General features: G+C 32.4%; 2 protein-coding genes and 1 long non-coding RNA gene across 4 annotated transcripts; 1 reads left to right on the top strand and 2 right to left on the bottom strand.

Annotated features, from left to right (window-relative positions):
• Nucleotides 1-7,261: 7,261 nt before the first annotated feature.
• Nucleotides 7,262-11,238, bottom strand: LOC139527553 (uncharacterized). Its single transcript, XR_011665377.1, has 2 exons — nucleotides 11,198-11,238; nucleotides 7,262-7,649 (listed from the first exon to the last, which is right to left on the bottom strand). It is a non-coding gene; the product is annotated as an uncharacterized lncRNA (long non-coding RNA).
• Nucleotide 11,239: 1 nt separating this feature from the next.
• On the top strand, nucleotides 11,240-21,211 carry LOC139527552 (myb/SANT-like DNA-binding domain-containing protein 4). Of its 2 annotated transcripts, XM_071323062.1 has the most exons (8): nucleotides 11,240-11,716; nucleotides 12,845-12,912; nucleotides 13,964-14,113; nucleotides 14,606-14,686; nucleotides 15,109-15,390; nucleotides 15,766-15,852; nucleotides 16,488-16,544; nucleotides 17,386-21,211. In XM_071323062.1, exons 1-8 carry the CDS (start codon nucleotides 11,541-11,543, stop codon nucleotides 17,598-17,600), a joined length of 1,116 nt encoding a protein of 371 aa, XP_071179163.1. In that variant the 5' UTR covers nucleotides 11,240-11,540; the 3' UTR covers nucleotides 17,601-21,211. The 2 variants fall into 2 exon arrangements, with proteins under 2 accessions (XP_071179163.1, XP_071179164.1); XM_071323063.1 differs by lacking the exon at nucleotides 15,109-15,390 and having other exon boundaries at nucleotides 11,248-11,716.
• On the bottom strand, nucleotides 19,342-24,195 carry LOC139526362 (putative nuclease HARBI1). The gene is made up of 4 exons (XM_071321499.1): nucleotides 23,766-24,195; nucleotides 20,730-20,842; nucleotides 20,240-20,351; nucleotides 19,342-19,727 (listed from the first exon to the last, which is right to left on the bottom strand). The coding sequence occupies exons 1-4, from the start codon at nucleotides 24,193-24,195 to the stop codon at nucleotides 19,342-19,344; spliced, it is 1,041 nt and encodes a 346-aa protein (XP_071177600.1).
• Between the last annotated feature and the right edge of the window lie 531 nt (nucleotides 24,196-24,726).

Below are 24,726 nucleotides of genomic sequence, written 5' to 3'. Positions count from 1 at the left end.
TATTGTTCATATTACTACATGGTATGTGGTGTGAAATAAGGGTAACGAGTTCAATGATTTTGTGTTTTATTTTTGGTTATTTTTAAAGGATTTTAAACCACCTTAAGATGTTTATTTTATTTCAAAGTTTTGTCATTTACTTTCCAATCGAATCGTCGAATACTTTTTCCGTGTATGATACGAAAATTCGGCACAATCTGAAATAGCTTTAATACCGACTATCAAGTCTTACAATAGCCAGATAAAGATTAATACAGATCATACTTGTTTTAATTTCATGCTCTCCCAAGATTCCAATAACTTCCTTTATTGCTTCAATTAAAAAGCACTTGAATAAAATCTGCAAGTTTTATCACTTATATAAGGACAAAAACTATAACGCACGTTTCTCATAAAAATAGAGTACATAAGCAACCAAAGCCCCAGCTTAACCCATGTTTTGTTGTAAGGATATGATGTTCTCCGATTTTTCACCTATTTGTTTACTTCACAAGAAATGTTCATGTGATAATCTTTCAAAACATGTTTACTTACGTTTGAATTTCAATGTCTTTGCAAACAAACTTCCCATAGGAGTCTTCAATTTTAACACATCTGTAGTCTTTAAAATATTAGTATTTTAGATAACAAGAGAATAATGGGTCGAATGAGTTATTAAACAATCCCAGACAGGTTGCGCACGAAAATCCTCGTCATCAGAAAACTATTACGTTCGACCTATTCTAGGATTTAAAATTTGTCCTTTATTCTAATTATTAATATTTACGATAGAGCACTGATTCTTTTTACAGTTTCTTTTATCCCAAAGCAGACAGGATGCAAAAACACATAGGCCCAAATATTGCGATAGTGATGGTTTGTTTGTGAAAATAAATAATGATCCTTGCAGTTGGAGCTTAAGGCAATATAAATAATTTACCCATGATATTTGTACGTCACAAAACATATCATTAACTTTTATAAAGCACCGTTTAAAGAGTAGCTAGACAAATGACAGTCAGAGTTACCCAATACTAACAGAACCTATCATGAGTTCCATCCTAATTAGAAGAAAAAATTGATACTTTACATATGCAGATGTATACTTATGGACTAAACGTCACAAAGCGGGTTTTTTTTTTAGTTGATATTTTAGACTGTTTAAAGTTATTTAATGAAATAGTGAATATATGTCGTGTTGTTGAATATTAAGACGTTTAAATTAAATCATCTTATGCCCGCAATGTAAGAACGTTCAAACAACTGACTAAAACAGAACTGATCTGCATGGTAATCCATATCTTAACTAATTGTAAGTAAGCTTTACATGTATTCTAACCTAGCGTGTAAGATGAACAGTCTTCGTTTTTTGGATCACAAGAACACATGTTAACTCTTTTTGTAGACACAAAATTGAAATTCTTTGTATAATCTCATCTACATTTTCTGTCCTCTCTGCTAGTTACATTATTAAAAATCAGTTGTCCTTCTTCACTGCACATTGATTTCTTGTAAATACAGTTATTGGCTTGAGATGTTGAAAAAGAAAAGGGTTGGAATCTTTCCAACAAACATGATTCGGTGTCAAAGTTTTCGCTATTAATCACTGTTTTGCCTCCTGGATAAACAACAAAACTTGTTGTACATAAAATAGGAATAGAAAATTGTTTCTTAATAGAAAATTGTTTTTCTGAGTTTATATCCAATATATAAAACATTTCTAAACTTCCCCTCATTCATAACAGTAACAGACAACGTGTATTACATCAAAGATGCATGTCGATCAGTAATGCTCGAGGCCTCACTATTAAAAAGTCCAACATCTTATACATACGTTGAAGAGCTTATTAACCATAATGTCCCCAAAAAAGCGCAGCCGCTGCAATGAATCAGATCTATACAATAAGAGATACATTCAATAACTGAAAACGATTTAGAGATTTGTAAACAGCAAATTGATTTAGAAAAACATCCGTATTGATACTGGGTTAGTAAAACTATTTTTATAAAGTAAGAATATGTAAAACATACAGCAATTAAAGATGTAACAAACTAAAAATTTCCCTAACAAGATTTTATTGAGGTGTCAAACGTAGGGAAATGTCATAAACCCTACAATTGTTATCAAAGAGAAACGAAAGATACCAGAGGGACAGTCAAACTCATAAATTGAAAATAAACTGACAACGCCATGGCCAAAACTGAAAAAGACAAACAGACAAACAATAGTACACATGCCACAACATAGAAAACTAAAGAATAAGCAACACGAACCCCACCAAGAACTAAAGGTGATCTTTAAACTATTCGACTATCCGATGGTGTTGTATATTCTTTTTTGACATATTCAAAGAAAGCATATACATAATGTAACACAATCTAGTTATGTATACACATGGAAAAAAGTGTTGCAACACCTTGATTTTTTAAAACTTAAAAAATCAGCCTCTTATTTTGAAAAGAATATGATGAAATATTTGTAAAATAATATTGAAACGTAGTTAATGATATCATTGGCATTAAAAAAAATATGAAAAAAAGGCTTTATCTAACCAAAATTTTTATAACAAAATAAAGTGTTTTTTTGTACTAAAAAATGCATTTTACTACTTTTTCTGTAGTCGAACTTTATAATGTCAAAATTAAACTTTAGATGATTGTTCACATCATGGTTGATTGTTATACGCCAAAGAATTAGTACATTGTGCGCAGCCTCCATTCAAACGGATAACCGCATCTTAACGTCTTCTGATTTCTGCCATAAGTCGACTATTGTTTTGCATAGGTAGCAGCAACCATTCCTGACGAAGGATATCGTTTTTTTCATGACATGTTTGAACTGGTGTGTCCTTTCGTGCACTTTACGCCCAACATTGTCCCATATATGCTCGATATGGTTGAAATTCGGGCTACGTTCGGGTCGCGGAAGATAAACAGAATTCCATTGGAACAATGGATCTTCCTCTACGATGCTAATTTCCAACTTTGGCGAGCTCTGCACTATATTGGATACGGGCAATGGTGTGTCTGTTTGTAGGCAAAGGTCCCCAAAATGGTCTTATCGCACGATAACCAGTAGCGATGAGCCGATCTCGAACAGTTCTTGTTAAATGGCTCCTGTATGTTCATCCCTCTCTTTTTATGATTGTATTGTTTGCAATGGGTTTCATTCTGACCAACCTTCATTATGCTTGATTTTCCCTAGCAGATGTTATAGGGGGTTTTCTTGATCTCGGAGGTTTTTAACATCGTTTGTAGCCTGATGTTTATTCTCAAAACGAATTATAGTGGAATGTTGATGACCATCAATACTTGCAATTGTCACAGCGACATACATGCTTCTCTCATGCAGAGATGTGGATGACCAATTACAAGGTTTCATAAACTTTATAAACTTGGTTATTCAAAGTGTTGAAAACAGTGAGGATAAAAACATCTGTTTTATTGTTTACGAGTACAGTAGATGCATGTGCAGATAAGAACTTATCGAGTCGATATTTATTGATTAAACTTGGGTGATATTTAATTGATGTTTAACTAGTTCTACTCAACAAATTATATCACAAAAAAATAAAAGAGTGTTTTGTTAATTTAAATTTCAATTTGGTGTTGCAATACCTTTTTCCAAGTGTTTATATCGTGCATAAATACATAGTGGAATAAATAAAGGTATAATTTAATCCTTTTAAATTTTGGCTAGTGAAATTGTATAAATTGTTTCATCGATATGTCTTTTAATTTCGTTTTATTTTTCTATGAAAAATAAGCAATGTTTGATTGTGTAGAGATAATTTTAGATATTTGAGATGAGTATCAAGTATATGGTCATTTCTATAAATTTACTGTTTGCAAAAGCATAAATTTTTCGAAATACTAAGAATGTCCTTATCATGCTTATATTTGCCACAATGAACGTTTCGATTTGTTTTTGGTGAGTTAATAAACAACGTCTTTTTTTTACATTTACATGCACAAGTTTGTGTTGATTCTGACTTTCAATCTAAAACTCGAGACGGTCTGAAATACTGTATTTGCCGGATAAGAACTCGGCAAAACAGGAAAATCAATATTGGCCGAGTTATTCTGTATTTGCAGAGTTAACACTTTTTTTTTATTGCAAAGGCAGTTTTAATAAGTTTATTACATATATGGTGTTATTAAGTCCAGGGTCAACACAGCTGATTGAGAAATAATTCCTCGTGCCATGCTCTATGCTCATTTTAGCATTGGTAGGCATTATATTGGCAATATGTTAAGACCGAGCGTTTACGAGGTATAAAATGTTGACAAATATAATGCCTACCCATGTTAAAATTAGCAAAGAGGCATGATAGAGTTATTTCGATTCTGAAAGGAATACATCGAACTTTTGTACTTCGAAGCGGACCTTTAATACATGCTCTTCATGTCGCTATTTTGATTTAAAGAACCTTAAAACGTTACAGGAAAAAAATCGAAAGTTTATAAAGATAAAAAAGAAGACACATTTAAACTTACTTTTATAATGTTTTTATTTAATTTCCTAGCGAGCAACACCAACAAAAATGTTCATTTTGATCTTCGGCGTTGTTAAAAATGCATCTAAAGTTGCAATTTAAATTGTGACATCAATCACGTGCAGCCTATATTTTATTGGAATAAGAACAAAGCTTTGTATCCAAAATTAAAGACGAACGTCATATTAGAATCGAGAATCTATCACAGTTCCAATACAGAAATAGCCAGTTCATTACACTATATTAAATGATTTTTTTCCCGAATGTGACCTATCTCATTACTCTTATCACCGGGTATCACGACGGGTGCCACATGTGGAGCAGGATATACGCACTCTTCCGGAACACTTGATATAATAACTGGTGGGGTTTGTGTTGCTGAATCCATGGTTTTCTATGTTGTTTTCGTGTACTTTTGTTGGCTGTTTTTCTTTTTTCTTTTTTAGGCATGGGGTTGTCAGTTTATTTTTGACTTATAAGTTCGAATGTTGCTTTGACATGTTTGATATCCTTCGCCAATTTTGTATCTGTTACCCAGGGAACATTTGTTTCGTGATATATATATGAATGCTAGTACATGTATAACATATATAAACAACATGGACACTGCCATATAAAAAGATTCCATAATACAGCATATAAACAAGAAGCATCACAATCCGTTTTTTAAAATGACAACGTCATGGTTGTGAAAACGAAGAAGACAAACAAACAACAGCGCGCACAACACATCATTTTAAATTAAAGACTGAGCAACACATGCTTTTGCAAAAAACTCGGGACGATCTCATATTCTACGGAAAGGTAAGTAGATCCTACTTCACATACGACAGCCATCGTGTTGCCCTCCATGTAAGTAGACTACCGGTGATAAGTATAATTCGGTAGGTGACATTCGACCTCAAATATCAGGGTAATCATAATATGATACAGTATACAACCTTTGGAATATCGTATTAGTTGGGATATATGTAAACCATTAGCTAGCGCTGTAGGAGTTTTGCTGCATTGAAATGCAATGTTAACATTAAGGAAGCTGAAATCGTCTGTTGCCCAAAGTTTGATCTCATTGTCCACTTCCAAATGTAGGACAATATATGGGGTAGACTATATTGTATATAATGTATCCTTTCTTCAAGATAAACGAAAGATACTAGAGGGACATCTAAACTCCTAAATCTTAAATAAAATGAAAACGCCATTGCTAAAGAAGAAAAAGACAAACAGATAAATAATAGTTCTCAAAACACAACTTAGAAAAGTAAAGGTTAAGCAACACGAACCCCTTCAAAATTTGGGGGCGATCGCAGGTGCTCCGGAAGGGTATGCAGATCCTACTCCACGTGTTTTGCTCATGTTTGTACAAAACCGTTAAAAAATCTATTTCGGTATACATAGGTCACATTCTTGAATAATGAACGGGATTGTAGTTACCATATCCGCTATCATCTGTTTATAAATGGATAGTCCATAACACTCAACCAACTCGTGATGGCGTCTGTAAAAACTCCTGGTTAAATAGCTTCCTTGTGAAGAAATAATGATATAAAATACAAGCCCGGGAATATCCTATCAATTGGGGCGCTGCTGGAAAATTGCTACATAGAATTGGAAAGTTCACAATTTGGAAGCTGAAATCATCTCTTTTGTCGTAAAGTTTTGTTTTTAGCCGACCCTCATTGTAAATTTCCAGATGTAAGTCAAGATACGATACATATTTATCTGTATCTGTTGTACCTTTATCTCTAGTTTGATTGGATAGATGCGTTCAACATAGTCACCAAATTTAGAATTATTTAGTGAGAGAACAGCATCGATATAACAAAAAGTAAAGTTAAAGAATACCTTAAACTTTATTAGTAGGGTCAGGCCAGTACCAGACTCAAACCTAAGCTGACTATAACTTATCAAAAGTCAATATAGTCATATAGACATATCACCAGTTTAACCATTTGTACTAACATGAGCAACACGACGGGTGCAACATGTTGCGCAGGATCTGTTTACCTTTCCGAGTCACCTGAAATCACCCCTGTATTTGGCGGTATTCGTGATGTTTTTTGGTTTTTTTTATTGTGTTCTGTGTGCTGTTTGTATTCGTTGTTTTCTCCTTGTCGTGGCGTTGTCAATTTATTTTCGACTATTGTCCCATTTGAAATCTTCCCCTTTCTATTCATTTACGCATTTCGAAAATAACTAACCGAACAAATGTATATAAAGGTTTCCAGTTGTTTCAAAATATTACTAACAAATATCTCTTCATTGCTAAAAAATATAACCAGAGGTTATATTGCAAGCAACTTAATAATCGACTGCCCTTAAACAAAGATTTTTTTTCAAATTAAATTGTCCTGTCTCTTATCGTGAAAAAATATTATAAGAGCGGACATTAAAATCAAAGACATTTTCCTGGCCAAATAAAGGACCGACTGAATGACAAGGAGCAGTCTATAACAACTACACAAAATACAAAACTGAGTAACATGAACCTCACCCAAACTCATGATCTCAGGATTCTCAGCAGAAGGATGAGGAGGTGCTGCTTCACTATAAGCTCCCATCGCCTTGTGCAATGCAAGTAAAAGATCGATGATTAACATACAAAAAAAACGTACTTGTGACTACGAAAATTTGAACCTATTCATAGTCCTTAGTCATATCGACATTATTTCACATCATTATTATAAATAGGCCTATTTCAAATATATCCATACTTTAAATAGTATAGTCTGTTCAACTTATCTCCTTTACCACATTTATTGGTTCTACAATTTTAAACTTCAAAGTTTCAATAAATTTTTATTACAGTAAAACAGCTGTAAGTACCACTGACACGGAAACTGCTAACGGTATTTGCCGAGAGGATATCACCAGCAGATATCTGAACGACAACAGTTCCCGATCCTGAAAAATGGTTCCCCTTTGCGCCATATTCAATCATTACAGATGAGATAGGATGATCGTTTCTGTACATTCCGAATTGTGAATCACCATTGCCAACACGCGTAACAAACACAGAAAACAGGTACACACCGGATTTTGAACAATTAAACTGTCCAGTTTTCACGAATTCTGCAATATTATTAATTCCTATTGAAGTTTTAGTAACTGGAAACTTTATAAGATGTCCACCGATATAATCTGCATCGTTTTTACCACATGATGTTAAGGCCACTGAAATTAAAATGAAAAATCTTCAAAAGTAACCTGAAATTAAACCTAAATATAGTAATGATGTTGTAACTTACAAACATTAGAATATTTTGAATGCAGTTTACTTTCTTGAACACAGAAGTGGAACAACGACGGGTTATGAAATTCCTTTTAAAAAATTATCGTTCAGAACATATGTCATATAAAATTGAGAATGAAAATTGGGAATGTGTCAAAGAGACAACAACCCGACCATAGAACAGACAACAGCAGAAGGTCACCAACAGGTCTCCAATGCATCGAGAAATTCTCGCACCCGAAGGCGTCCTTCAGCTGGCCCTTAAACAAATGTATATACTAGTTAAGTGATAATGAATAAATGTTTTAAGGTTGAATGTTTATTCTTATAAGTTTATTTTGATGTAAAAATGTTGACCGAGTCATTTTTTAAAAAGTGAAGAAAATGACAAATTAAAACTACTTTGTGCTACAATCATGAAATAAAAAGGTGTTTTTTTCCAATGCATTGTTGTGAAGTTGTCAGAGGAAACATGTATAGGAATAAATGTTTCATTTCATTGATTTTAGAATTTCTCGCGTTGGATGTCTGTCTTCATTTAATGGTTGTTATTTGTCGATGTATATCACATCTTTTTCCGTTTATTGATTTGAACACAAATCAGCCCTCATTTTTCTTGTTTGAATTGTCTTACATTTCTCATTTCGAGACATTTCATAGCTGACTATGCATTGTGTCTTTGTTTCATTGTTTTAGTTGGTATGACACATATTTTATTTAGCTTCTACGTTATTTTGCTATAGTTGAGCGTTGTCTCGTTATTTTCGTGTCTGCCCTTCCATTATGTGACTCAAGAAAAAATTCTAAAAAATGGGTAACAATTGTATCGAAAAGAGAAAATCAAGTGCACATTTTACGTCAGGGCGTGTTTCAGTTGAATATTTTGTCTTGAAAACGTACAAAGCAAGAATATTTAATACATGATCTCGCTTCAGATTCTATCATTTTTATATATCAAAGCTACAGGTTGACTTTATAACCTAAAAAATCACGGTACTAAAAGATGAACTATATGGGTCAAATGAAATACCTATCTAATGAATCATAAAAACAGAGTGTTCGAATAGCTATTTTTTTTAATAAAAGTACTTGACGACAGTCTTTCAAGTTGGATGATGAAAAAAGATATATTTGAAAATTCATAATGTTTTTTGGGTGAACACTAAGGTTTATAGTGTTCAACCACTAAAGAAATCTAGTCTGCTCTTCCACGAAATATTTAATTAGAATTCTTTTAAATATTTATGAATTTTCAAAAATTCCACATGACAACCGATTAGACAATAATTCTAAGTTGAATCAATGCAGACAAGATCATTAACTAATGCTCATTAGCTAGTAGATACATTTGTCTTTTAAAATACAACTGACATATAAGGATCGCAATGGTGTTATGCGGATAAATTTATCGGTTTTCAAGAGCAAAATTGGCAGCGCGTCATCCCTAAAATGGCTTCCATTTCTACGATTGTGAAATTATAAAACTAAAACATTATAGGTCAAGGTGCGGTTTTCAACACAGAGCGTACGCTCATACCAAAGAGCAAGTTATAAGGGGCTTCAAAAATTACAGAGATATAATTTAGTAAATGCGAGGACCTAGGTGCAAAAAACTGAGAAAAATGTCTACCCCATATTGTCATAAAACAGATGATTAACTTGTACATGCTATCATTTTATTATTTTAAAATTATTTAACAGAAAACTTATATAGAGAGTTTATACAGTGATTTCTATAAGGCTATATTTCTGATAAACAAGTACTGTTGTGAGAAAAACGTGTTTTAGAGAGTTTTCTATTTGACGAAATGTCAGTGTAGGTTGCACTAAGTAACCCGTTTTGCATGTTTGATGCGTATGAGCTTTAAATTTTGTGGTTTGTTACTGGATTTTCTGTTTTGAATTTTCCTTTACTTTTTTCCTACTTCAGAACTCATTTTCACAGCAATATAGTATATTGTTATGCTGGTAACAGTCCCAAGTTATGTCTGATATCATGTCTCTATAAAACATAGAGTTCATATCTGGGAACCATAATGTCAACAAATAAAATTATCTATGAATTTTACAGATCTACCCAAAAGAGACGGGGTTTAAGAAACAGCTGTATTTACTAAGTGCAAAAAACTTCTAGTCAAAGCTTTACTAAAATGGGTGACTTGAGGCACTTTTAAAATGTGACCATGTGTCTCTTTTGAACTCACCACTCATCTTGTGGCTAACAAGGGGGGACTTTCGTTTGGTACAGACAATTTGTTCCAATCTTGTTTCAAATACTTATTATTTTGTTTTTAAACAACCAAACACTTTTTCATTCATGTTTAGATCTTAAATCAAGCAAGTCTGTTTGAGATCCATTTCATAAGACCAATGATTTCTATAGGAAATATTTCATGGATATCATGTTAAAGGGGCACTAGCTTCAAATTCATGTTCACCGATTTGATTCAAATTCTAATATATTGTTTAATTGTAACACTCTTAAACATTTTCCCAAACTATCAAAAGTAAAAGATAAACAATTTACAGGCCATGGTCTCGATAAGATGTAGCTTCGTTTGGTAAGAATTTTAGCCAAGACGCCATCTAATTAACTATCGAGTTGACCTTCTATGACCATATAAGCGATGGAAACATAAACAAAGATATAAATAGATCAAGAAGTTCGTGCAATTATATTTTTATAGGTCTGTTAAATTTTGTTTTATAAATTTTAAATTTATGTTTATCGTCGTTTTTACCTTTATAAGAAAAAAAATTGTGGATTGATTTAGTCAACAAATTATTTACGATTGTTTCACTTTCAATGTTGACATTATTTTCCTTTAAATAACCATACACGGGCAATGCATGCAAATACTGTCTCTTTCTACGGAGTTAAATTGGAGTTCACATGAATACGGATTTAATGAGGTCGAGTTTTTCACTTGCAAGTGAATAACTCATTATCAATGTTTATTAGCTTTATTTGACAAAATTGAACTATTTTAGCTGATAAAAGCAAATTATTATTTCACTATTTGACTTTCATTAATGATTGATAAAAAAAAATCATACTTTAGACTTTTTATATATCTCGTAGCTAGTGCCCCTTAAAGAGTGTTTAAATAAATGCACTGTTTTTGTGTATCTAAAAATTAATAATAAACCTTGGATGATTTAGATATTAAAAGTCAATCCCGTAGTGTTAAGATTGCATTTCATGCATTTCAAGATTTACTCAAAAAGTTATTTGAGCAACATCAGACTCGACACGGTTGGACTTAATTTCAATCCTGCGTTTTCCTGATAAAAGAAAATCCGAAAAGGTAAACGTCGAAGATGCTTGATTTTTGTTAATGAATGTTGTTCGAAGCAGGAAAAGTCATTGTTATTAAAGGATTTATTAATTAAAATAGATGTCGAATGACAAAATGGTTGCCAGTCACTCAGTATACTACAATATGATAATAGATTATTAGATAATGTGAAGAATGTTTTATGTACGTACCATGTTGGTCCATTTCCTTGATCGTTCCGTTTACAGTTCTGGCCCCGGCGCCATAAAACTTTTTTTTGCTGAGTAAAAAAATATTCTCAGAATGAATTATTTTACTCAGCTAAGAATGAGAACTTTTTTATCCGCCATAAAAAAATATTCTCAACGTTGAGAATATTCTCAGCTGAGAATATTTTTTCTCAGCTGAGAATTTTTTTCTCCACGATGTAAGCGGTAGACGGAACTCTTTCGTGCTTGAAACCGAAAAAAGAGTGCTAAAGTCCGCGAAAATGCAGGTGAGTTTTGATGGTAGAGTCGTCTGTCAAGGTAAGTTCTGTTGTTAGTGGCCTCCATAATGGCTGAAAAAAACAAGAGAGGTGCAAACTGGACCACTGACGAGGAGCTAGCCCTTATAGACCACGCAAATCAAAGGGAGGATGCCCTTTTTGGGAAAATGAAAGGTTGTGGGGATGTGAAAATTGCTACGATTCGGCAAAATGGCTGGAAGGAAATCTGTGATATTTTGAATGCGTAGGTTCTCATTTTCCCAATTTATTAAACGTTCTCAGAATGAGTATGTCAGTTGTATCAGATTCTTCGTCATTATATAATTGGAAGAATCCGGATCCATTTGGCGATTAGCACTGTTTCACGTTCGCCCTGATATCTTTATTGATTTTGTCAACAAAATAGTTGACGAGTTGTTCCCAGTCCCAGCAATGCCAATATAACTGCATGATACTAGTCTGGAAACTAAATGTAATTTCAGTGGCGTAGCTTGCCTTCTGTTTATAACGAGGCAGGTGGTCAGGGGGGCACCCCCTGAAGCTATTTAGGTTTTTACAATTTGAACAAGAAAAAATTGTTAAAAATAGTTGCTGTTCAATGTTATTTCATCATAATAGTGTTAATAACATGCCTTACTATCTATACTCAAAGCTATGAAAATAACAAAATATGTGAAAATACATGTATCCCTTTTCTTTCATTCACGATGAACATGACAATACACCTTATCGCTATTCCCGGCTGACCCGTCCGCTTGAACTTTTGACGTCAACAACAATCACTTTTCCATTGTGGCGTCAGACATTTTGTTTTATGACGTCAAAATTTTACGGGAACCTGTGTGATTTCCAGCAATGGCGGACAAATAGCGATAAGGTGTATTGGCAAATGACTAACATTTACTTTATTCTGAAGTCTTCATTATAAATGAACGGTATTTAGTTGATTTGTTTTTATAAATAAACTGACATAATGAATTGACTAACAAACATATTTTTTGTGTGTTTAGTGATTCCGTTAAATATTTTAAATTCCCTGCTTGTGAAAACGTCTATTATGTACTTAAATAGTGAGACTGAAACTTGAGAAGCACAGCATATACTGTGCACTATGATATTTTGTTTTGTTGGGTACCAGAGTCAATGAACATAGTCGTAGGGGAACATGTCAACGGTTATAAATGAGGGTTTGAATGCTTAGAATGGGATTATCAAATATTTATTTATTTAATCATTGTCGCCCATGATTTGATTTTCCTTTATTTATTAGTTAAGCACCATTTTAAATCCATATTCTTTTAAATTTAAATTAATTTCAGGGCCTAAATTTTCCTATTATTCATTAACATTTGGCTTTTTAATTCTAATGCAGAAGATTTACAGTTCGTAAAAGAACAGCTGAAGAAGTAAAGAAAAAGTACTACAACCTAAAACAGAGAAGTAAGTTCAATAGTTTCATGTTGTGTTTATACTAAAGCAATTTATTATACCTCAGTATGTTTTTTTTATATAAAAAATAATGAAATAGTTGTGCTATTTCATTCCACAGAAACATTTGCCAGTCAATAATTTGAAAGACTATTGCCCTGGTTAATAGTTTCATAATCATCTTTCCCATACTTTTTTATGCTTATTTTTCATTGGACAATAATGATGTCATTGACTACTCTGCTTGGTTATGTATGCTTTGCAACGTCAAACTCTAATAGAGTCAGGTGAGCAATACCGGATCTTGAGAGCCTCTAGTTCTTTTCTTTCAGATGTTATATATACACTTAGAAAAATAATTATTTTGTATATAAAATCACTTAGCGGCTGTGTTGTTCAGTATAATAAAACAGCTAATGACTGGTTGTGCTGGTAATAGCAAGTTTGTGGTCCCTTCGCTTACCAACTATTGCTCTCGGCTTTGCCTCAAGCAATAGTTGGTATCTCAGGCACAAAAAACTTGCTATTACCCTCACCCCCAGTCAACAGGTGTATAATATCTCATTCATCATAAGGCAACATTAATTTAACAATTTGTTGCTTCATTAAATGGGAACTAGAAAAACAACAGAAAATTAAGAAAATAATTCTCATTCCATACTATATTCAAAATGTACATTTTAACTGCAACATTTTTATGCCCCACGTACACATGTTCCTCATGATATGTTTGTTTTTAAAAGTTTTAATGCCAAATAAGAGATATGACCCCAATTTCACAGTCCACTGAACATAGAAAATGATAGTGCAAGTGGGGCATCAGTGTAATGGGGAAACATTAATGCTTCCTTTAGATGTGAAATCGTTGATACATTTCTATAATGTATGTTTAATATTATCACGATTTCTCACAATGTGATTGGCTGATATTGTCCTAATAATTTCCGGTACAAATTGTATCCCCTTTAATCCCTTTTACCATTGACATAATAACAGAAATTGAGTTGTTTTATAGTCCAATATATTTAACTTGCTTAATTTGAAAAACATATATGCTTTTTAGGTAGAGAAAAATATGACCTACAAAAGAGACCAAAAACAGGAGGAGGTCCTGCTGCCAAAACCACTCAGGCAGAGGAACTCCTCATCAGTCATATGATTGAAGAGAAGCGTACACAGCTGACTGGTTTTCCAGACGGTGTAGACACTGACAGTTAGTATTACATGTATATATATTGTTGTCTCATTGGCACTCACACCACATCTTCCTACATCAAGATATTAATCACTCTATTCTCTCTGACAATATATTGTGACATGCATGTGAAACGTGGAATTACCACCAGAATTACATGTAGATTTTATTTATTAAAGTCTGTAAATAATAAAGTATAGAAGAAGTCTAAAACTGAATACAATAATATGCAGCTTTTGATAAATTTGGTGTTGCATCAATAATGCATTAAAGTTATCATAGGATGGTTTTTACAATATAGTTAATAATGTTTTTCTATTGTTGTTACTGCATAATAAACACATGTAACCTGATCTGTAATTAACCTATATTAAACCAGTCATCTGTCTTTTTTTTTTCTACATTTTGATTTGAATTAATTTAAAGGTTTTATTTGTGGGACTGTTGGTCAGTTAGTTACATGTGGTATTTTGTCCGAAATGAGAACTGATAGTATATGCCTTATTTCAGCAATTGCATCACAACCTGAATGTTCTGGATCTTGGATTTCAAGACAGAAGGAGGCTCTTGATGCCTACAAAGAACTATCAGGTATTTTTATTTTTTACAATCTCTTGTTTCTTTATACATTTATTACAGTTTGCTGTTTTCATGCTTCTTGTGTAAGAAATAAACACATATGAAAGAAAGAGGCTTGAAAATTGATCATGCTCAGGGGTAAGATTTTCATCATCTCCAATCTAACTGATATTATTTGAGGAACAGATATTGTTACTTATAGATGTCTGTCTTTCCTGCTTATAAATCAGAAAATTACTTAAGAAAAAAGCTAAACTTTCATTAAATGGTCACTGCCTGAAGTCCCATAATGACAATTAAGTTTAGATATACAATAAATAAGCACCAACCTGACATGTATGTCTTGCACTACAACTTCCTATATAGGTCAGAAATGAATATGCATAGAAATATGACATGCATAAAGTCATTTCAACCATTGTCTCATTTTTCAGAAAGAAATTTGGTGACAACAGCCAAGAAAATGGCAGTAAAAATAGAAAATTTTTTAGACACTCATACAGTTGTAACACCAGTCCCAAGAGCCAATGATATTCACATTATGGATACCTTAAAGGGAATTTCTCAGAGTGAGGTGGAGCAAGATGAATCACAAAGTGATTTATTGGTGAATTACCTATGTCACACATACAGTTGCCTGAGAAATTTAAAAACACCTGATTTACCTTCGTTGATCAATGATTTGGTGATATTTATAAAAGAAAACACATATAAAGGTTTGTTGCTCCAACCAATTTACATGAAATGAATAATTTGGCAACAGAAAAAGAAACTAATTTCCGGTTATTTAAAATATATATTAGTATACAATCAATGTGATGGTGTGAAAGGTCAAGGAGGTCAACTTCTATTGGGTCCAGTTGTTGACCATTTGATATATTTTCCATTTCCTTTCTCAATTTTCTCAATATTGTAATTTGTCTCCCTCACCACTGCTCATGTCAGACTAAGTTTTAGTGTAAAAAAACTATAGTTAATGTTTTTAAAAATAACAACAAAAATATTGTCAAGGCAGTGTCAATTTTATTACATTTCTGAAGTTATAGTAAATTATTAATAAACTTATACAACATAATGCAATTACATTTCAGAATCGACACAAAATGAGGAGCTTGATGGACAGATTGAAGCTGACAAAGAGCCTACATGTATTGAAGTAAATTTAGTGGAAGAACAAGGTAAAGTTGTTAATACATGTATATAATTCAAAGTCTTGAGTATGACAAAATCTATTAAAAATATGGTCTTCAACATTTATACAGTAACATATATGTTACATAAAGTATTTCATTTTTGTCTTTCCTGTAATGGATCCCATTGGAAAAATTGACAAGTGATAAAAAGTTTGATTGAGCAATTACACACAGGTGACCTTTACAAATGGAAAAAAAATACTTCAAAATCACAGGCCCCAGATATGGCATGGACATAACATGAAATTAACCCAGCTTATTGTATATTTGATTATTTTAGAACAACAGTTTTTTTTAGTTTGCAATTGAAACTATCAAGTTATATATGACAAACATATGAAAAAAGTGATTTTTGATAATTGTTGAAAAGAAAATGGTTAAGTTGATAACATCAAAACTGTTATTAAATACATATTTGAAATAAAACATATATATATAACCTTTTTGAGATAATAAACGTCTACAGTAGCAAATAAAACCTGGGCATTTCCTATATATTTGTGAAATAGTATACCTCTTTACAATGTATCGATGGGGTTGATGTTTGAAAATTGAAGTCTTCGTCCATGTAAAATGTAATAAAAATCTATGAATGTTTACATGAAAATTGATTTTTATAGAACAAAATGGTGAAAGGACAAGTGTACCAAGTTCTAATCCAAAGGGTAAAGGTAAAGGTAAGTTTCCTAACATAGGGCTAATTTGTCTTTCAAAAGTTATGGATTCTGATATGAGTTTATTCTATGGCTTTGGAAACCCAACCATGTTCTAATAATAAATTCGATTAAAACATGTGAATCACATGATTGCCGTCACAATTGAAATTGCAACATCATTATCACTTTGAACCAGACAAGAGATCAACATAGACATATTTGTTCATGTTGCTACCTAGGAAATTAAATAAAATCATTTTAAAAGTAGGATAAATGTTTCTTTAAAAAAGAAGATGTGGTATAATTGGCAATGACACAACTCTCCTCAATAGACCAAAAGACATTAACAACTAAAGACTTTTGTTTAGCCTTCAACAATGAGCAGTCTATACAGCATTGCCTTCTATCAATGTCCCTGAAATGACAGATGTATAACAATTCAAAAAAAAGAAAACTAATGGCTTAATTCAGGTACAAAAAACAAATCATATTTATTTATGTAGAATTATAATTAAAAATTCATTCTAAACACTGTTAACAAATAAAACAGATATATGAAAATGAAAATGTTTCTAGGATTTTAAAATGAATAATTATTTCAACAAGCAAAGGGGAACTAAATCTTTGAAAATTTAACCACCTTGTTGCACAATTGTAATTTGCATATAGGACATAACTTAATAAATACAAATTAATTTTCTTGATGTCTTTAAATGGATTCAGCTATTTTATTATAAGAAGGTTTGATATTAACTTATTTTATGACACAGCTCACAAAGCAGATTCATCATGAAATTCAAAAAGAATGTACATTTGTATAACTTTATAACAACTTTATATGTTTTATAATTCATGTCCATAGGAAACATCAAAAGGGGACGAAGGAGTTTGGCAGAGTTGGAAGAGGAAAACTTAATGTTGGACAATGAAAGGTTGCGTGAAGAAACCAAAAAAATAAAGATGGAACAAGAAAATTTGAAATTGGCAAAAGAAGTTTTTATCCTGAAAAAACAAACTTTAATCTGTAAACTTCAGTCTGAGTTTCCTGACTGTGTACAAATTTTAAATGAACCATAATTACAACATGTTTATTAGGCCAAATAAAAATATATGTGTGGTTCCAGTAACCCGACCAACCCTAGTTAAAACCCCCAGACCCTAGAACTTTTTTTTCATTTCTTAAAAATAAATTTTCAAAAGATCAAATTTTGAGGATTGTGAATTAAAATAATTAAATTCATAGATTTCTGTCATCTGAATTTCCATCACAAGTATCTGTTATGGTTAAATGCAAGAATTCATAACAGAATGCAACAAAATTTAACTAAAAATGTATCATGGCTGTTCATTTTACAACCACACCCATGTAAAAATGTCAAACTTCCGGTTGGGGCGTGTATAATAAGGGAAACAATTTCGGTAAACACACGATTCTTTTCCGGATTTTGACATTAAAAAAAAAAAAAAAAAAAAAAAAATTGCTGACCTACCAACCCTATTTTTTAAAAGTATGTAACTGGAACCACACATATATTTTTATTTGGCCTTCCTTTAAATCTGGATATTTTGGCATTCAATTTTAAATAACTTAAAATTATTACTGTTTTTCATTCAAACACATGTACTTGGTAAAATTTTGTTTAACATTGTAACCATTTAGGAGATAACTGTATTGTATTTTAAGCTCCGATGGCATCAATTGTGGATTTGATTGGCGCAAATTCAGTTTACTGGCGACGCGTTAGCGGAGACAGTAAACGTGTATTTGCGACCATCAAATCCACAATTGATGCCGTCGGAGCTTATAATACAATATTGTTATCTCCATTCTAATGAAACTGACAGAAAACAACGTTAAAACATGTATTTAAAAAGTGGCATATGCCGTCTGCGCTTGCGCGTACGCTTCATAGCATCAATTAGGAGATAACTGTATTGTATTTAAGCTCTGACGGCATCAATTGGGGATTTGATGGTCGCAAATTCAGTTTACTGGCAACGCGTTAGCGGAGACAGTAAACGAGTATTTGTGACCTTCAAATCCACAATTGATGCCGTCGGAGCTTAAAATACAATATTGTTATCTCCATTCTAATGAAACTGACAGAAAACAACGTTAAAACATGTATTTAAAAAGTGGCATATGCCGTCTGCGCTTGCGCGTACGTTTCATAGCATCAATTAGGAGATAACTGTATTGTATTTTAAGCTCCGACGGCATCAATTGGGGATTTGATGGTCGTAAATTCAGTTAACTGGTGACGCGTAAGCGGAGACAGTAAACGATTATTTGCGACCATCAAATCCACAATTGATGCCGTCGGAGCTTAAAATACAATATTGTTATCTCCATTCTAATGAAACTGACAAAAAACAACGTTAAAACATGTATTTAAAAACTGGCATATGCCGTCTGCGCTTGCGCGTACGTTCCATAGCATCAATTGTTAATTGATGCCCTGTAGATAAGTGACGTTATCCAATCAAAATGAACGTTACAAACGTTGTTGCATTAGAATTTGTCACTTTGACATATATTCATATCATTTAAATGTAACCAACTGTATATTTCAGCATATTTAATTCAGGTTTTAGATCAGTAGTGGCTATAAATATGTTGCATATTGCTTATCAAATCTTTGTGTAAGAGATCCCTTATTTTTTTAATATATTCGTAATTATTAATTCAAATAAGACCAAAAATGTATTTTTACCTGTCAGACATGACTTAGAAAAGTTCTATGTTATAATAATCAAGTGTGGTCAAGAGAATGTGAATATGGAAATCTAGTAAGATGTTTACAAATGCAAGGTTTACTTAAAAAAATTGTCTTGCAATGTCATTCCTTTTTGCGGTGCCGTCAAAGGTTGGGTTCATATTAATACAACCCGTACAATCTGCAATAGCAAGTTCCTCAATATTATTATTTATTATTATGTCATTATGATTAATGCCGATATCGTGTAAAATAACACATGATGTAACGTATTTAATAGACTGTTCTGGTGTTGTTCTTAAACCATCATGTAAACAATTGAACCTCCTTTTTAGTATCCCAAATGTTTGTTCAATTAGAACCCGTGTTCTGCAAAGAGCTCTGTTCAAATTTCCCTGGCAGTTATCAGCTGGACTTAGATACGGGGTCATCAAGTATTTGGTACATGGATACCCAGAATCCCCTAGTAACAGTCCTTGGTGAATTCCTGTTAAAATAATTTTTTAATGTAATATTTACAGATTGTATTTCAAATTAATCAAATAAATCAACATTCAGTTTAAAGCAGTTAAAGCTTGTAACATAAACAGTTATAGAAACTACAGCTTCCAATTTATTTGTATTAAAAATCAAATAATATACTTTCAGCAAAGGGAAGTAACTTCACAATTATCTCCCCACTATTGATGCATTTAAGTATAAGCACAACAATTTATTTGCATTCCTTCACAAAAACTATATACAAGAAATTGTAATTAGCATATCAACACCAAATGACCAAATATGTATATATGTTTACTAGCTTGTGTTAGCTATTTAAATGACTCATTATTATATTGTAAGATTTATGGTAAATTTACATGCAAGTTCATCTTAAACCTAAAATATGTGTAAATGCTGGAATATACTATATGTTAGTATGTAAAGTTTTAGTTTTGAAGATTAAGAAGTTTTTCTACAGTTCTACTAATAAGAATAAACAAAATGAGATTAAGTTACCATTTTCAAATTGTTGACATAGTCCACTTGTTCTGAAAATTCTGCTGTCGTGCACTGATCCAGGCCATTTTGCACATAAAGAAGTGACTCTAAAATTTGGATCACAAACCATCTTTAAAAAAAAGAATGGTATATTTAAAACTAAGGCAACATATTTTTTAATGTAAACAGTATGTATCATGTAATCTGATTGGCATGACATTCAAATTATCAGGAATTGAAATTAACATTGTTTACCTTAAAAAATGTAGTATTTAATTGCACACAACAGATCCGCTTATTTAAATATAAAAATAAATAAATAGTTTTAACTTTTGCATTAAAATACAGTTCTCTTTTTTGCATATAAGACTATTTCCAAATTTGACAATCGACAATTCATTTTTCGAAGTACAATGCAAAATTGTAATTGAATGAAATTATGATTATATCAGCACAAAAAAAAAATGATATTGTTTGAAGGATTATTTTCTGTAATTGTTAATCTTACTTGAATATTTAAAGAGTGCACTCCTTTTCGATTCAAAAAATCGGCTTCATTTTCATGTGGGCTGATAATTTTTACAAACGTCCCATCTATACATCCTAGTACATTTGGAAATCCTTCAAATATAAAAAAGAATCATTAAAAGGTGCTCAGTATAATAACAATATTTTATCATAGGATTTAAAGCCTATTTAAAGGACTTCACTGGTGTGTAAATTCAACCAATTCACTCACAAACAAATTGAAGTCTGAAGGACTTTTATTATATGTTTATGAGTTATTTGGTCCAGTTTATACACCAATGAATTCCTTTAAAAAGGCATTCAATCCTTATAATTGTTTAAAATTTGAAATAAGGAAAATATGTTTTCCCAACACTTAACCTCTGTCCCACATAAGTTGTATATTTATGCAAAAATATGTATACCTTGAAATTTGCAATCTTGTAAAAATTAAACTACAAAAATTCTTATCATTCAAACAAATCTATTTGTTTTAGTTATTTTATTTAACGAATAACGTGCAGTGAATTGAATTTTATTAACTTCTTTGTTATTATCACCGCCATCTTGTTTACATTTGTTATGAAAAGAAGTTCGGCCAATGTGGTCTATTGAAAAATAGCCAACATCAATCTCAACTACCGGAGGTCCTCTCGACCAACCTTTTAAGAATTATTTGTTCGTAAACAATACAACTTATATAATATATAGTGCAAATTGGTACAATATATAATTTGGATATTAAACAAATATAGCCTTTGTATGAGGTCGATATATAGAGAATAATACATGGTAAAATCTGTATCATATGTCGTATCATCCTGAGACACCAATATCAGCCCGAGGGATGATATTGGTCGAATGTGATACGGATTTTGCCATATTCTATATATTTTTGGTCCGGTTTTCAAATTGGTCTACATTAAAGTCCAAAGGGTCGAAAATTAAACTAAGTTTGATTTTAACAAAAAATGAATTCTTGGGCTTCTTTGATATGCTGAATTTAAACATGTAATTAGATTTTTGATTATGGGCCCAGTTTTCAATATCTCAGATACTATAAGCAATAGGGCTAGTATATTCGGTGTATGGAAGGACTGTAAGGTGTACATGTCCAACTGACAGGTGTCATCTGACCTTGACCTCATTTTCATGGTTCAGTGGTCAAAGTTAAGTTTTTGAGTTTTGGTCTTTTTATCTAATACTATATGCCATAGGTCAACTATATTTGGTGTATGGAAATATTTTATGATCTTTATGTCAGTCGCACAGGTTTTATTTGACCGTGACCTCATTTTCAAGGTTCATTGCACAGTGTTAAGTTTTTGTGTTTTGATCTATTTCTTCCGACAAAAAGAAGCTGTTGACTTTACATTGCTTTTTTGGTGTCTGAAATTTAGTCATGATTTCAGTCGTATTTCATTTTTGTCTTGCCTACACAAAGAGTAAAATACTGAGACAAAAGTATAGTGTTTCCAGGGGCATCAGCTGAAAAAGGTTTATGCTCATATAAATGTTAAAAGATGTGATATAAGTGCAAATGAGACAACTCTCCATCCAACACCCACATGGGGAAAAGTAAAGCATTATAGGTCGAAGCATGGGCTTCAACAATGAGTTTTGGCTCACATCCAACAACAAGCTACAAAGGGCCTCAAAAATGATTAGTTTTAGTCCATTCAAAAATGAAAATCAACGGTCTAATCTTTATAAAAACGGGAAACAATTATGAACCACATTAACAAACAATTGTCATTGAACATTAGCTTCCTGACTACAATGTATATAAAAAGATGAAGAGAACAAATGACACAGAAATTAACAACTACTATAGGGCAATGTACTTCAATAAGCAGAGTCCATACCGCATAGTCGGCTATAAAAGGCATTTCATTGTGAAAGTTATGATGTAGTATGAGAAGTTAAATAGGAGCAACATACGGTAAGTTAATGATATGTTATAATATAAGTCACGGTACATCTCATTTCTACGGAGATTTTTGTAATTTAAACCCCTCATTTTTTACATGGCTTATTAACTGATTTTAAAAGTTTACGATTATGTTAGTGAAAATTCTTATTCACCCGGTGGAATATTTAATTATCGGGTAATGGATATTTGGAAAATACATCAGGGTTTGAATTAAAAATGAAGATTAGAGAAAAAAGGGGTTAATTTTTTGAAGATTAGAGAAAAAAGGGGTTATTTTTTTTAAAGATTAGAGAAAAAAGGGGTGAAAATTAAATGTTTACAGAATAACAGACCACCCCCCCCCCCCCCCCCAATCCAGACCCTCATACATGTAGTTGCAATAGCCCTCTAACGAAAAAATAACTATCTGTAAAGTGGAATAAAGTAGAGGGATGAACTCAGAGAAAACTTTTGAGTATTGTTTCCTGTCGACCCTTGTATTTTCTCTTCTTTTTTTAGAGGGAGGAAAATACTATAAAGGGATTTGAATTTTACTTCATAAAACAAACATTCCCCAAAAAGGGACGGTGCTATTCGAGGTACGAAGCAACCATGTTGATCCGGATGACGCAAGTCCGAAGTCGTTTTTATTAAGATTTTGCAGACGCTCCTCTACTGTAGGGTTCCTGACAGATTGTCAAATTATCCAAATATCTCTGCATTATAGTATCTTTTAAACTGCATAATGCAATTTTATTTGGTAATCTTACGGTCATTATTTTCATCATTTTCGTTGTTACTGTCAAGAAAATCTGTATACTATACATGATAATTAGGTACGTACAGCAAATGTTTACAATTTACATGTTCAAACTAAAGCCGGGAAGGCAAAGAAGGTCAGAAAAACTGGCATAATGTCACATAATGAAAAAGAACCAACAATTTAGTTTGTATGAACATATTAAAAGTGCTCTCAAAGAGAGCCCAAAAACTAGTCATAGTGGTGATGAGCGTAAACCGGTTTAGACGTGTTTGTGAAACACAAAAGTCCGATTACTCGGAAAATTGCTATGTGAAATGATGAGTAAGATGCATGCTGAAACTGAATAGATAGCAGCTTCTTACCAGCAATTCTCCTAAATCCTTCCATTACTTGGATAGCCTTCTCACCAACGGGAAAAGAAATAACATGCTGAAATACGGTTATGATGGCCTGACAAACGTCTCTGCAGGCCCTCCCAGTTGCCGATTCAGATACATTCAAGCTATCCCCAACTAAACTCAAGTGAGTGCCTGTTGCCACAAATCTTAGAAATAACAACAACTGAATAACTGGAGACAGTGCGAAATTCCTCCTAGTTTCACGCTCAAGAAAATGGTGAATTCCATTTAAAATAAAAGTGATGGTTGGTCGACGAAACCTATATCTCTCAAACAACTCATTGTCATCCATAGACTCAAGTGGATTGAGCCTGTCTCTAAAAACCCTTGGCCTAGGTAGGTGTCTCTGTCTACGATTGCGATTTCTCATACGGCGTACATGGACAGCAGCCATTGTTTATATAATACTTAAGTCTTAAGTCTTGACTTAAGTATGGTTTTGGCTGTACTCAAATATTTAAGAATATTCTTAACTTTGAGTAAGAAAATACCTGAGAATTTTTTTATGGCGGAGTATTTTGCTGAGAATAAAAAAATTGAGAAAATTCTCAGGCTGAGTAAAAAAACTGTACTCAAATAGTTTTATGGCGCCGGGGCCTGATCTCTTTAGAAAGAAGAGCATAGTTCTGTTCCAATGAATGAAGTCGACTTTTTACTTGAGATGTAAGCGTGTCAACATTGCTTTGTATTGTGGTAACGTTTTGGATGTTTGAAGCGGCAATGGAGTGTGTGAGGGAATCCAACTGTTGCTTTGTATGAATACTTAAGTTGTGCGAGTCCGTAATTTGACTTTTTAATGCAGCATTATCATGCTTCAGGACATTGTTTTCGTTTTGAATAGTATCGAATTTTTTTTGCAAAATGTCATAGCTATTCTGTAAACGGGTTGTTTTTACGCGCAACTCAGAGGTTTCATTTTTCAATT

The sequence above is a fragment of the Mytilus edulis genome, chromosome 6, assembly GCF_963676685.1.
Source record: "Mytilus edulis chromosome 6, xbMytEdul2.2, whole genome shotgun sequence".
Classification (NCBI taxonomy): domain Eukaryota; kingdom Metazoa; phylum Mollusca; class Bivalvia; order Mytilida; family Mytilidae; genus Mytilus; species Mytilus edulis.
Note: the sequence above shows the minus strand (reverse complement) of the source record. Positions and strands in the feature narration are given on the sequence as shown.